We start from the raw sequence: 15,242 nt of genomic DNA on the forward strand, positions 1-15,242 counted from the left end.
AAAAAAAAATCCTAGATCTAAATGGGTAAATTTTAAAATGTACTCTCTAAACCACAAGTTAGAATTACTTGAAAATAGAATGATGAATGAAATAATCAATCAGCTTATAGTATGCCAGTGATAATAGGGGACATAGCATTTAAAAAGTCATATTTATATCTCCATGACATCAGAGATCAATTAATTTGGAAATGGCATGTTGCAGGTGGAAAACCAGATGTCAAGACAAGCACACAGATCCACTGTGGGGTCTGATCACTTCCCCAATTTATGGGTCAAGGAATCAGAAATGAATCTGAATCGAACCAGCCACACTGAATGGCAGTATCACATTAAATGCACCATGCCAGCAACTCTAGTCATGCTGCTTCACAAGGTAGAGACCTTTCATATTGGGACATCTATCCAGATGTGCCACAGCCCATTTATCATAGAAACAAGCAAATAATGTAAAATAAATGGAGCACTCTGTAGCTCAAAACACCCTGTAGTTCCCCATCCCCCCGACAAAAAAAAAAAAAAAAAAAAAAAAAAAAACCAAAGTCTTTCAAACTCTGACTTTCCAAGTCCTCCAGGGTCTTTCCAATTCTGTAACTCAATCTTCTCCACCTGACTCACATCATTCCATCCACCACAGCACCCAGATTTCTGGAATTTGACAATTAAGGTCCTGCTACAGAGCAAGATACCTGCCTGAATGTTTCCCCAGATATTCATAAAACTCACTTTCTAATCTAAGTTCTCATTCAAGTATCCTCTTTTCTGTGGCCCTCACTGACCAGCCATGGAAAATTGTACTCCTCCCTCTTCTTGACTCTTCTCCATCTAACATGCTGTATGTTGCTTTTGTGTGATTTTGTTTATGTGTCCTCTTCTACACATCTTGAAACCATGAGATCCAAGTGAGGAGAGAAATTCCCTGTGGTCATCATTGGAGCTCTGTCATCTAAAACAGTGCCTGGTAAACAATGACACTGAATCAGTATTTATTGAGTAAATGATCAACAGACCTTAGGACAGCTTATCATGAACCTGAAAAAAGTCAACGTTGTGTGGCTACTTGTATTCCAACCAGATCTTCCACAAAAGATTTCACCTTTATTTTGGAGGACTAGTTTGAAAAATGAATTAGTTCTACACTGGGAGTGATTTCCTGTCTCTTTAGGATCTTTGGCAATGTCTGTAGACTGGTTGTCACAGCAGCAGTGGGTGGCAGGTACTACCCAATGTAAGTCATACAACTCAGTCATGTAAGAATGTACATCAAGGATGTTTCCAGACATTTTACAATGCATAAGAAAGCTCCTTGCAACAAAGAATATTCTGGCCCAAAATGTCAACAGTGTCAGAGTTGAGCCCTGATTCAGCTGGAGGTAAATTCTTAGATCTGCCAAGTGGGACATGAAGAAGGGAAAGAGGGAAAAAGGAAAGGAAGCCAGTAGGCTAAGTCAACTGTTGCCAGGGTAGACCAAATGCATGAAATTTTCACAAGCAAAATGGGGGTGTTTCAAAAAATTAGCAAATATGTTCACTTAGCAAGAAGAAACTGTGCTACTGAGATTGATCTGTAAAAATAAGAAGAAAAATGTCAAAAAAATAGTGAATAGAGGAAAGTGAATTGTAAAGAAGAGTTTTTACTTCTAGTCCCTTTAGACCTCTCTAAAAGTGTGCCCCATATTCCTGTTACATGTATTCTTTCAGGAATAACTGACAACGCTGTAATAAAAAAGGGGGGAAATCCCAAATCACCACCTCCTCTCCGTGAGCCCTGCAGTCTGCTGCCGACAGCTCGGAGCATTTGGCAGGAGCCGGCTGTACCAGGGAGCAGATGCTTCACGCAGGCTCTTAGAGTAACATCAGGGATATGAGAACTTGGGGAGAAATTAACCAAGCGATCAAAAACAGACGAAGAGATATTAAGAGGTATAGCGTTCCCCTCTTTGTAAACACTGTGTGAGCTACACTAACCTCATGGTTAAATTACAGAGTGCTCCATCCATGAAGATGCACAGTTTCAGAAAAATAAGTCTTTGGAAAGAAATAGAGCCCCAAAGGCTGATGAAACCATAGTCTACAACAAATCATGTTACCAGTTGAAGGAAAAATGTAAAATTCTTTCAGAACAGTTCATCTGATGCACATGTTAATGACCATTTAATGGGGGAATGTGCTCTATAGTTTTACTCTTTGCCCATGTTGCTCATGTTGTTGGTTTTCTTTGATGTTTTCTCTACCACATTTTATAAGTACTTATTAATTCAGCGTTTTCTCTTTGGTGACCCCAGTATGTTCTCTTTGAACAAGACTATCAAACACACTCTGCCATTTCTAAAAGAGGTCTCTGCTTTCTTCCACAAAACATTTTTTGAGGCTGAAAACAAACAGGACAAAAATGAAATTTTGGGGAAAATGATCACCAGCAGAGCTGAGCATGAATGTGGAGGTGCCAACAATTTAACTTTGAGGAAATGTGCATGGGGAGGTATAGAGAAATCCATGTGTTTTTCATTAACAAATGGAAAGCCAAGTCATAGATCCATATTCCTTGAAATCAAATGGAAACTCCAAGATTAAGATGGAAAGAAAGACTGAGAGTGAATTGAAAGACTGGACAAAATATTGTGGTTGGTTAAATCAATACTGGACTGAAATAGAAACTCAAACATGAGGAAAAAGAATAAAACAGTAGGCTCTTGCTACAACTATAAGAATTTTTCTTTTTTCAGCACTGACAGTGACAAAGCAGCTCTCCTTCCAGAAACTCATCAACTGTTAAATAACTTGCAAATTGTTGATGAAAGAAGGGAACTTACCGACAGCAAGGGAATCGCAACTTTTCCAAGAAAATCAGGGGGTTTATCTCCATCTTCATCAAACACTGTCACTTCCAAAACATCATGGATGTCTTTAATGGGACTGAAACAAGAAATATCAGGTCTTATACACAAAAACACACAAGTGAAAGTCTGTTGCATGAAGATCTGAAAACACCGTTTCACTAATTAAGTCTGTGTGTCCTCGGAGTATAAAACTACCATTTAATTAAATTCCAAAAATTAAATCAAACTGACTGTATTCCCAAGCCTTCCATCATAGAAGACTCAGACATCCACATGAAAAAAACCAAGTCAACTTTTTTACTGACATTTTCTTTCCATGTAGATGTGCACTCGAGGGTGTAACTGTTAGAGGAACAGACTAAAGGAGAGGAAAAAATGAGAAGAAAAGGAAAGTGATTTCAGAAAGTTGTTTCCAAAGGAGAAAAGTAGGCATCACATTTTCTTTAAATTAATGAAGATTTTCCTTTTGGTAAGAAAAGGTAAAATGCACCATTTAATGGAATAGTGAGAAAGCCTCCTGTGGTTAAACATAAAATGCCAAAACTCCAAGGCATATTTAGGAAGTTTCTTTCTTTCTTTCTTTCTTTTTTTTTTTTTAATGTTGACCAGAAGTCAGACACCAGTGAAAATGAAAATAGAGCAATGGTCACTGGCAATGTGTTAGGGAGACACACTGGCAGACTGGTTTGCAGAGCTGATTCACCTCTCATTGGACCTTGGGAGCTTTCTATTAATATCATCAACTCCACACAAGCAAACTTGACCTTTGTAGACTGAGCATTTATTCCTATTTGTGAGGATAATGTACCATCATTATTTCACCCAAATTCAACAGGGGCCTCCCCTTGATGGTCAGGTGCTTGAAATCTAAAGTAAAGTAGGAAAATTAAATATATTTTGCCTCCTAAATACCCATGTTTGATAGAGTGGGCAGGGCATTGCTATGGAGTTGCTTACTCAACTAAATGGAAATACACAGAGCTTTAAGAGTGTTTAAGGATTCACAAATAATCTATATTTCCCAAAGACTCTGTCAGAATGCAAGCCCTTAAGCATTAAGATAATGTTATTGTATATAAACTCCTTGAATTTAAGGCAGGTCTCCATTTGTGTGTCTTTCTTTAACTGAGGAATGAATTGGTTTAGCTACATGGATGCTTCCATATACCCACAGATTAATTTAGTCACTGAAAGATCTACTTTACAAATGTGTTCTATAACACTCCTTTGCAGTTCCAAATGGTCTCTTCTATTATTAACACCACACTCCATAAAATAAAAGTATAAAAGGTTTTAAGGAAAAAAAAAACAATAAAATTCACTCTTTGCACACAAAAATGGACAAAAAGTTCCACTCAAAAGCCCCAGCCTGCCCAAAACATATCAGGGATAATTGCTTTAAGTTAAAACCACTCCTCTGTATTCAAAGTCTAAAGCACTTACAATGTAAAAACTTTGTTCCACTCCGGATTGAGGTTTTTATAAACGGTATGTGTCTGAAGCCGGTCATTGCCGACCTCCAACAAGCAAAAAGGATCACTCTTCCCTGGAAAGAGAACAGATAATGGGAAATGACAAATGAGTCCCAAAGGGTCAAAAGCATAGTAAATAAAAGCCATGTAATTTTCCAACAGTGAAAATTTTATGTTTGGTGAAAGAGGGAAGATGAGACCACTTTTCTAGAAAGCTCCATGGATGCTCTCTTTGGGAATGTGGAAGGTGGACAGAGTCTATGGTGTTTTCTCTTTAGCATCTTAACAGCCTGGGACCTGACACAGAACACCCCATCCAGCTCAAATACAGGTGAAAGTCAGTAAACACATAGGTCTCACAGGACGGGCTATCAGTTTGACCTGAGAAGATTCACTTTTTTGTTTTATTTTTAAAATGAACTCAATAGCAACAACAACAGCAACAAAACCCTCAAAGCCCACCAGTTTAAAGATGGGTAAAAGATCTGAAAAGGAAAAGAAAAAATTCTCAAAAGAAGACAGGCAAATGGCCAGCAAATATATGAATGTTCACAGTATTAATCATCAGAGAAATGCAACTTGAAATCACAATGAGATATCACCTTGCCCCACTTAGAATGGCTACTATCAAAATGACAAAAAAAAAAAAAAAATAGTGGTGTGGATGTAGAAAAGTGAGAAAAGTGGAACTCTTATGCACAGCTGGAGGGATGTAAATTAATTCAGTTGATATGAAATATACTACAGAGGTTCCTCAGAAAGTAAAAAAAAAATCTATCATATGATTCAGCATTCCATTATCAGGTATATATATAAAGAAAATGAAGTCAATATGTTGAAGAAATATTTGCATTTCTTCTTGTTGAAGAAATATTTACATGGTTATTGTAACACTATTCAGAGTAGTCAAAAATCAAACAAGGATCCATTGGATGAGTGGATAAAGAAAATGTGGCACATATACATAAAGGAATAATATTCAGCCATAATGAAGATGAAAGCTAGTGTTTTGCGGCAACATGGATGAACCAGGAGGACATTATGTTAAGTTAAATAAGATAGGCATAGAAAGAAATATTGCATGATTTCACTTTTTGTGCAATCTAAAAAGGCCATTCTAGTGACAATCAGAGGTTGGGCAGGGAGGAGGGAAAGCTGAGTGGGGAAGATGGATCAAGCACAAAGTCATGGTTAGGCAGGAGGAAGGCATTCTGGCTTCTCCCTCACAACAGGGAAACGACAGCTGACAACATTGCATTGAATATTTCAAAGTAGCAAGAAGGAAGGATTTTGAAGGTTCTCACCAAAAAGATATGATAAATATATGAGTTGATAAATATAGTAAGTATATTTAAATGTTACACACTGTATGTATCAAAACATCACACCGTATTATAATTTTTACTATATGTCAGTTAAAAATCAAAAAGGAAAAATGGAGGTCATCTCTGTTTCAATCCTAAACTTTCTTGAGGTCAGAATAAATAGTTACTCTTCTAAATTGAAAATCTATGAACTCTTAGAAACTTTAAATGACTTTGAGAAGAAGTGCAAAAGAAGTGTAGAAATAACTTCAGGATTTAAAACGCTTTTAATGATCACAAACTTGTATGATTCTATATACTCAGTATATTATGCGACCACAAGAGATACATTTTTGGTGCTATAAAACATTCGATAAAATAGTTTTGGAACTTTATCTTAAAATATCTTAAGCTCATCCTTGACTTCTCCATTCTCATCTCTTATTTTTCTGTCCTATCTCCCACATTCTCTAAAACCACACACACAAAAGTAAGACAACTCTAAATCTGAAGTTAAATTCAGAGTGCTACCAAAAATTCTCTTCCCTTTTGTGAGATTTGGCAGAGGGATCTAGAATTGGAAAGAATGAATAGTTCTATAATGTCCTGACAACATTAACTCATTTCCTGCCTCCCCAGCACATTGGTACTTTACAAAGATGTGAATGCTAAATTAATTGGGGGCATTGGGACAGATGATTTTCCAACAAATGCCAAGGAGCCCTGGGCCAACGCCTAATACAGAGAGCGCTCATGCTCTTGACCTGCTGACCTGCCATTCAGGTCACTGAACCAACATCTAATTCACTTAATAACCAGGAGCACACTGAAGTACTGCACATTGAGAGAGACACTAAGTATGTAAGAGCCTTCATGAGGATAATGTTTTCTAAAAAAATGGAGAAGAGGAGCATATGCGTGGTTGAAGTTCAGTTTGAAACAGAAGATTCCATTCCACTGACTTATAGTCTAGACTCTTGGATACCTGGCCAAACCTTTTAAGTCAATGCCATTAAATGACTTTAGAGGTCAGTTACCATTAGACAATGATCAAGCCACAGATATAAATGAATGAGTTAGGATCTTATCTGCAAACAATGGAAAGAAGCCCTGTCTAAATTTGACAGAAAAGGAATTTATTAAAATAATATAGCTTTCAGAAACCCTGCAAAGCCAGGTTTGCTATCAACCAAAGAGTAACTTAGGCACAAAGTAGTAAATATTACAGTGTAATAGTTAACATTAATATTACAGTGTAATCCTTGATCTAATATCTCAACCCAGAAAAAGGCCTTTGCTTCCAGGAATACTGGCCTGCAAAGGATACTCCTGCCTCTAAAGCCTAGCTATAGTTTCTTCCAATATGAATTCTCTATTTGTTTCTTTGCTTCATTTGATAACATTCAAAGGCCTCTTATGAATCATCTGCCTAGCCAAGTACCCATGCCCCAAAACCAGAAAGAGAGACCAGGATTTTGAGCTTCTAAATGCAGTGGGCTCTGACATGTTCTCCCCACATGCAATGGGAAACATCCCAAACATAAGAGGGATTTGAGATGCTGGACAGTCAAAATCAAATGATTTCACAAAAATCCATCTGCAAAAAGATTCTTGCTTATTTAAAAATGGTTTTCTCTGGAAATGTACCCTGCGGGGGATGTAGATGGGATGGAGGCTGCTGATGTAGAACAACACTGTGACTGTGGAGAGAACAGGAGCCCTGGGCTCCATGCTCAGGTACAGCATGCTTGATTCCTCAACCCAAGCTGAAACAGCTACTTAACCGTTTGTCAGACTATTAGTAGGTGTCAGCGCAGCTCCTCCAGAGACACCAACATGACATGCCATCAGCACTTGCTCTGGGGAAACCGCCTGACACTTTTAATGAAAGCCCTGGGGTTACTCCACAGCAGGGCAGAGACGAGCCTCGTGCTGTTGAGGCACAGGTGGGCTCATGCTGCAGCTCCCACTCTTCTGAGCAAGCACACACGTAGCTGTCCCAGCTAATGAGGAACAGACTTCCCTCCAGAAACTGGGAACTTTGGTTATGTGTCTCCAAGGAACACGCTGCACCAACTCTCTAAACGTTATTCAGTCAAAGCTCATTAAAATGCTGCATTTATTAATATTACAGTATAAACAGGCAGAGAGAAGAAACAAAGACATTAAAATGTTTATAGAGTGATTTATGTACACTTTATGGTTTGATTTTTCTCTTATGTAAGACTTAAAGGATGAATATTTTTATTGGGGACAATAATGACTTCCCATAATAAATGGAAAGTCCCAATGTCCCCCATGACACTGAGAGAATAGCACTGGGCAGACTCCTGTCGGGACCTTCAGGCATGCCACGTTTTTTTCTGTAAAATATCCGAATGGCCTCTTTTGTGCTCAGATGACATGTCACCGAGATATAGTGATGCCAATGGTGATTCAGTTTCACAATGGAGTTTTAGCACCTTGCACATGGAATCTTTTGCTATTCTTTTGTGTGATTGTGAAACACTAGTTTCAGAATCATTTATATTCCTTGAACAGCAACTAAGGGCTTTTCCATTTTGTCAATTATAAAAGTTGATTGGGGGAACTTTAGATTATGTAGAAGGAAATGAGAGGGAGGAGATATGAAAAATGTTGGAATGAGACAGACATCGTTACCCTATGTACATGTACGATTACATGAATGGTATGAATCTACATCATGTACAACCATAGAAATGAAATGATGTACCCCATTTGTATACAATGAATCAAAATGCAGTCTGTAAAATATTAAAAAATTAAAAAATAATTTAAAAAACAAATACCTCAGATGATCAACTTCTAAAGAAAAAAAAAGTTGAATGGCAAGTAGTAAATGTATTTCAAGGGTCACAGTATTCATATGAAAACAATTTCTGAACAGAAACTCTGTCCCTCCCATCAAACCTTGTTCTGATACACAAGGACCACCAAGCCATTACCTATAAGGAACTCTCCTCCTGGTCTCTGCTATTCTTCAAATGTCACCATTTCAATGGAAACTTCATTCACACTCAATCCTACAGCATACTGAGTTGTCCCCATCCCTGAGCTCCAATTGTGTGTTGTCTTTACACCTCTTATATCCCATATCTATAGATTTATTTTCCATATTGAGCCTGTGTATTTCACTTATGGGTCCTGAAGCTGGCAAAACCAATGTATGCATGCATGCCCTTACCATTCCTGGGAAAAGGGCCATGGCCAAGTGACAGAGGCTCCAGAGATGAGTTCTGAGCAGAGGGAGCCATGCTTCTCCCATCCCTCCACACTCCCTCAAGAAAACATATTTCTTTATCTAGATTTCCTGTTTATTCCCTGGATAGCTGGATATCTGGAACCTGCATGCCATTTGTTCAGAGGAGGAAATGAAAATTCAGAGAAATTTAATTTGGTTGGGAAAATATTTCATAATGGAGGTGAATCTTAAATGAGGCTTAGAAGGGGGATGCTCATTTAGCAAAAATGGACATATCCTTCTTGAGAAGATGGGACAAATTTATTAAGAAAATATATTTATATACATGCATACAATTGGCCTTCTGTATCCACAGGTTCTACCAAGGGTGGATCATGTAATATGTATTTGCCCTATGATGGTTTCCTTTGTAAATGAACAGGTACAGACTTCTTTTATTTCCCTGGTCATTATTCCCTAAATAATGCAATATGATGACCATTTACATTGTATTATGTATTGCAAGTAATCTGAAGATTATTTATAGTACAAGATAAAATGTAAGTGTTATGTAAATACTGCATCATTTTATACAAGGAATGTGAGCACCCTGGCATTTGGATATTTGAGTGGGAGCTCTACAACTAATCTCACAGAGATATCAAGTGACAACTATATATTAACAGGCAAGTAGTGGCCTGAAGGTCATGACCAGTACTTTTCACTTAATTCCATTTCATTTTACTCATCCAGCCGTCAGGAGTCACCGTAGCCTGGTGACTCAAAACAAGGGTCAGGGTTTTCAGAGGAAGATAATTCCTGAAGTTATGTATGGAGCATTATAACCCAGAAAAGCTGGAAAAAGGAAAAGGGAAACAGCACTGTCATTTCAGAGTAAATTTCCAAAAACTGCGTTAATGCCGTGTTTTTTAACCCTTTATTTATAAACCCTACCATCAAATATTAAAACAAATTTTAACTGATCATTCTGGAAACTTAAATTCTCTGTCAACTTAACCCACACAACCCATTCTTATCTGCCTGCTGTTCACCAGTTCTTTAGCCAGGCATGTGTCTCTTTGCCCCACTTCCAACCATACTAGGCTGCCCCATCCTATCTGGCAAACGGGTACAGGGTTCATTCATGCTTTCCACTTTGCATGCAAAGCAGCTTGTCTGTGCAATGCTCTTCCAAATTTGCCTCTTTTCCAGAAATTAGAATGCCAGCTAACCTCCCAGGCCTGGTGCAGATACATATTCTACCTGAAACTTACCCTGCAATCTGTAGGGAAGACAGGGACTCCTGTGATAACTTGTTCACCTGACTATTAGAATATCTCCCATATAATCTATCTGCTCATTGCTTCAACAGATCCATAATGATCCTCGCAATGTGTAGATCCCCATGCCAGGAGCTGACAGGGATTTAAAAAAATAAAATAAGGAAATGCCAATTTTGGTTCTTTCTGGATCTACTTTTTACTTGTGCTCTGTGTTTTCAAGTAGGTCACAGGTTCCTTTAGGACAATGTGGCTTCCTCAGTGTCACACAGGCAAAAACCTACTCAGTTTGTTTGGAACAAAGGGCAAGCAGGTCCACATAAAAACTGGGAAGACAGCAAAGGACTAAGAGGATATTTTGTTGAAATATTATTTAGTTAAATTTCTGATGTTTTTATAATTCCAGCACAAATGTAGAACAAACAAGGATTAATGACATCAGAATTTTTTACCACTTCTAACTCCACTCCCCAGGTACCACTCATGTTTCAAAACACACCAGTATCCTCAGTATTTGCTTAATATCGCCATGATTTCACTACCTGTGCAAAAGCCTTGCTGCCCACCAGTGCCAGAGTAAATGTTTAAACTTTATATCACATCACTTCACTCCCCTACTTAAGTCGTTTCTCAAATTCCTCTACCTGGCCCCTGAGCTCCCACATCGTCTTCTATTACCTAAGATGCTAGTTTCCTCTCCCTGAAGGTCTCCCGTGCTCTCTATTTTCCAGTCTCACTTGATTTTTTCCAGCTCCTTGGAAAAAATGGCTTGAAAAATGGTATTCCCTCATTTAACAATACTGTTCCAGCTCTTTATCCTTGACTTCTCCACTAAAACATCACTTCCCAAAGCAACTCAGTTAGGTGTCCTTTAATGAATCTTAGCTCCTATTCTTGACTTTAGCAACATGATTATAATCAGATAGAGAGTCACTGGTTTAGTCACCTCACGTGAAAGCAGGAGTCAATGCCCCACCATGTTACCAGGGGCTATCATAGGAGAAGAAATGCATTTGCTGACATAAATTAAGATCTTTCTAAGAACCCAACCACTAGGATCAAAGTGATACCTGTAATTTGCAAAGCGCTGCAAATGAACTGAATTTGTGTACTCTCATGGTGCCATTAAATGACAACTGCTAAATCTTCTACATACTCCCAAACTGTGCCTTGACTAGAGAATGCATTCTTTGGCAGAGAGTTAAAACAGCTTGCCAAAGGTAGATTTATATAGTTTTTAATGTGTTTTCAAAAGTTCTTGATTTGGGCTCAGTTATCCAAGAGGATCACATGAAAATTAAAAGCATTCAATCACTACCAGTGAGCTTTCTAGAAACTCCAATTATAGTCATCCCCTTGAAAATAGGGCATCTTTAAGAGGAGAAGTATTGCTATGGATACAGCTCCCAGAGATAGACAATGAAAATAAACCATAAAGTGGGCATGTGGTTTAAAATTCCCAGTGACCACTCTTTTTCTGATACAAGTAGTCTTCTGTTTCAAAAGAAAACAAAACAACAAAAGAAAAACCTTAATAGTCAACATTATAATTTACAGAAATAACTCAAAAGTAAATAAAGCATATGGCTGGAACATTGCTATGTGTTTTGTGTGGTCTAAATGGAGTATATTGGTCAATAGTTTCAGAGAATAGCATTTTATACATAATTAAAGGTAGATGATCCACAAAGGTATTTTATATGAATAAAACTATTATTCATATTGTGAAAATGTGAAATGAAAGCACTATATTAGGTTAGCATGAGAATTACTCTCCCAAAAAGAATTTTTTCTTAATTTCTTGCAAATCATAGAAACAGAATCTAATAAGAAAAAGCATCTTATGTAGTAGCTGTAGGTTTCTAAATGTATCTGAATATCTAAGAGTAATTAACAATGCTTTCATTTTCAACATTATCTTAAATTAGAGAAATTTATAAATAACATATCAAAAAGAATCTGTGGAATTTGCCATATAATGACACTCTAATAAAATAAATTTAATAAAGAATAAGAAAACATTTCCTAAACACATTATATATACTGGGCATATTCAAGATACCTGAGATTGTGAAGGCTTAAGAGTAGACCCCAGGCCAGTGTGTGGTAGAATCAAGATAACACATCGGCCTGTGCTTCTCTGTATACTCTGTATATTATATCCCCACAGTACATAGGGATTAAAATGACAGGCAGCTACCTCAGAAAACAAAACACAACATCACCACCACTAATTTTCATCATCAATGAACAACTCATTGAACAGAACATTAATTTACTTTAGGCAGAGGTCACAGGTAAATGGAAGGACTCATGAACTTATGGAATGAATGAAGTCCTTTGCCCTAGTAAATGTGAGCTCAAACCTGTGTCGGGGACATGCCAAGAGCTCCTCCTAATGGCACACCCAAGGAACCACTCCCTAATTTTGATAGTGTCCTCTATCGGGAATTCTACAGCAGAAGGAGGGTGAAGTGAAGGAAAACAGAGTACTCTCTTATAGCGCCTATGCTCACTAAGGGGTTTTCTGTTTACTGAGTATAGGCATTCAGTGAAACGTATTTGTCATCAGATTTACCAAGTTGAGTTTGCTTAAATCAAGAAAAATTAAAAAGCAGGTCAGGACATTATACTGGGTTCACTAGAAAGGAGCAGGGGTTTCTGGAACTAAATGTATCTTTGTTCTTCCGAGCCAGGTACTGGTACTATCCCTAACATGCTTATATATCAAATAAGGCCATCTCATAATAACCTGGACTTCTTTCCTGAAAACATGTTGTTTTTACCATTTCTCTGATAAATACCTTGAGATTATGTTAATTTGGTAGTTGACTCATTTGCTAACACTGGCCACAGAGAGGGGTTCAAGTGATGACATCACTACTACATGTCAAGAGGATCCTGTAGATTTGAAAATTTTTGATATTATTTTTTAAGTATTATTTTAGTTGTCAATGGACCTTTATTTTATGTATTTATATGTGGTGCTGAAAATCAAACCCAGTGCTTCACACATGCTAGGCAAGTGCTCTCCCACTGAGCCACATATTGATGGGCTATTTTTTATATGGCAAGAAGTGTCAATAAGTCTCAAGCATGAAAAAATATCCATGTTGATTTTTGGAGAAAAAACAAGTCCCAATTATGAGTAAAGTTGGTACTTCCAGTTTTGTTCCTCCATTGCCTCCTGACAACTCCCTAGCTTCTCATCATGACACACAGATTATTAGACTGATAGGATCATGAAAAATGAAGATGGGATTGTACAACAGAAGGAGGGGATAGTGAGATATATATGATATTTTCTTGTATTATTTTGTTGTATTACTTAATATCATCCTACCCTGAATGATATTAAGGAATGCTTGTCATTTTCTACTATTGGAACAGCAAGTTAAAGAGAACTCTCCTAAGTTTCTCTCAGTCCTATATTTTACAAGGATTCTTAATGGGCAGGGGCCATCCTGGTAGCCAAAACAGGGTTTGGGTAGCAGTAGTGAAGCTGAGGGAGACAAACATAACCCATGTTGTCACAAGAGGACGACTTTTGAGGGAATTGCACTATGTAAGAATTATTTTAAAGAACAAAATCAACAAAGAGAAAACACTATTAACAGAATGGTAAACATTTGAAGGCAACTTTTGATTCCAGGAAATGAGAGTGAAGGGCCATTGACAAGATGTTGGACATCTGCACATGCACTATACAAGTGGTGGACATGATGGTTTCAGTCCTGATTGGTTGAATTAATCCTACAAATTAAAACATTCTATGGGTCATAATAAGGCTTTCCAGAATGGCCCTGCAAGCCTGGCAAGAGAGTTTCCTACTCTTCACTGGCTAATCTCTCTTATGTACAAGATAAGTCTTCTTATCTTACAGTACAATTATGATCAGAAAATGTTTCAATTCTCTAGAACATTTCTATTAACCCACTGGATATTTTATTATTTTCTCATAGTTTATAAGATAACTGCCTTTTCTCCATGGTATTAATACATGAATCTGATATGCCCCAGAGCACACCAGAATACAGCATCACTCTCTGTGTGAGCTTCCACTATGGATAAGAAACCTGTTGCACTATTTTTCAGCTTTGTCCATAACAAAATGTCTGTCTCCTTTTTAATCATTACAATGTGAGGTGTTTTTCTTAAAACAGTCAGTAGTGAAATATGTTGGTTTCATCAAATATTATACATAGCTATATTCACCTTGATTCTGAAAGCATAGTACATGTTTCATGAATGAAGGAGATGGTTTGGTTACCACAAAAGTAATGATATCAGACTACATAATTGATTACTTAAAGATTTTAGGTTGTACTGTGTACAAGGGTTTTGCAACAAGATATCTTTCATAAATATTTCTGACATGTTCTTCTATTTGACTGTTTATAGTTATCCACAACCAGTATAGGCACAGACTTAAGAACATTACAATTTTAGAGGGATGTGCTCCAAGACAGCTTACTTCAAATTCCCATTATTAAAAAAGGTCTCTCTTTTATAATAAATTTCAGAAACTCTTAAAAAAGTACCAAGATATATGTAAATTTAAATTTATTCATAATGAATAGCTTCAATCACACAATACCATATTTACAAAAGGAATGTATAAAGAATTTTTTAAAATAAACATGTATTTTACTATCTTCTTAGATAACTGATAATTTGTTGCTTTTGTTAAAATATAAATACAATCACAGCTAGCAAACTCACTGAAGAGGACTGAATTAAAGCATCAATGAATGCAACTCTTGGAACTATTGAGCATCTCATCCTGCTTAATATTTTATTTAAAATGAAAAAAATTAAAAACTCCTTGTTAATAATAAATATATATATATATTTTATATTGAAGCATGTAAAGCCTTGGGATCTTACATAAGTAGAATTAGGTTATTAATACACTTTGTGACATTTGAATATACTAATCATTTCCTTCATATAAGAAAATGTCTTTTGGAAAAGAAATTTACTTTTGTATATGAATGTTCTTTCATTATTCGAAAATACCAGCGCAGTAACAAGTGTTCAGTTTTAATTTCTTTTTGTGACTATGTAATCATCACATCAATAACAACTAACAAGGAATATCTGGTTTAGTCATAGAGTCTTGCATGACTTACTTTCTTTTTTAA

The 15,242-nt window shown here is 36.9% G+C and overlaps 1 protein-coding gene across 1 annotated transcript in view; it reads right to left on the reverse strand.

The window, feature by feature from the left end:
* The window catches only part of MCTP2 (multiple C2 and transmembrane domain containing 2), a 217,322-nt gene that overhangs the window by 79,649 nt on the left and 122,431 nt on the right, over window positions 1-15,242 (reverse strand). Inside the window, 2 exon segments of the mRNA XM_079127378.1 lie at window positions 2,814-2,916; window positions 4,284-4,386. Coding sequence (XP_078983504.1) covers window positions 2,814-2,916; window positions 4,284-4,386 — 206 coding nt within the window.

This window comes from Sciurus vulgaris (assembly GCF_902686455.1).
Source record: "Sciurus vulgaris genome assembly, chromosome: 2".
NCBI classification, from domain to species: Eukaryota; Metazoa; Chordata; class Mammalia; order Rodentia; family Sciuridae; genus Sciurus; species Sciurus vulgaris.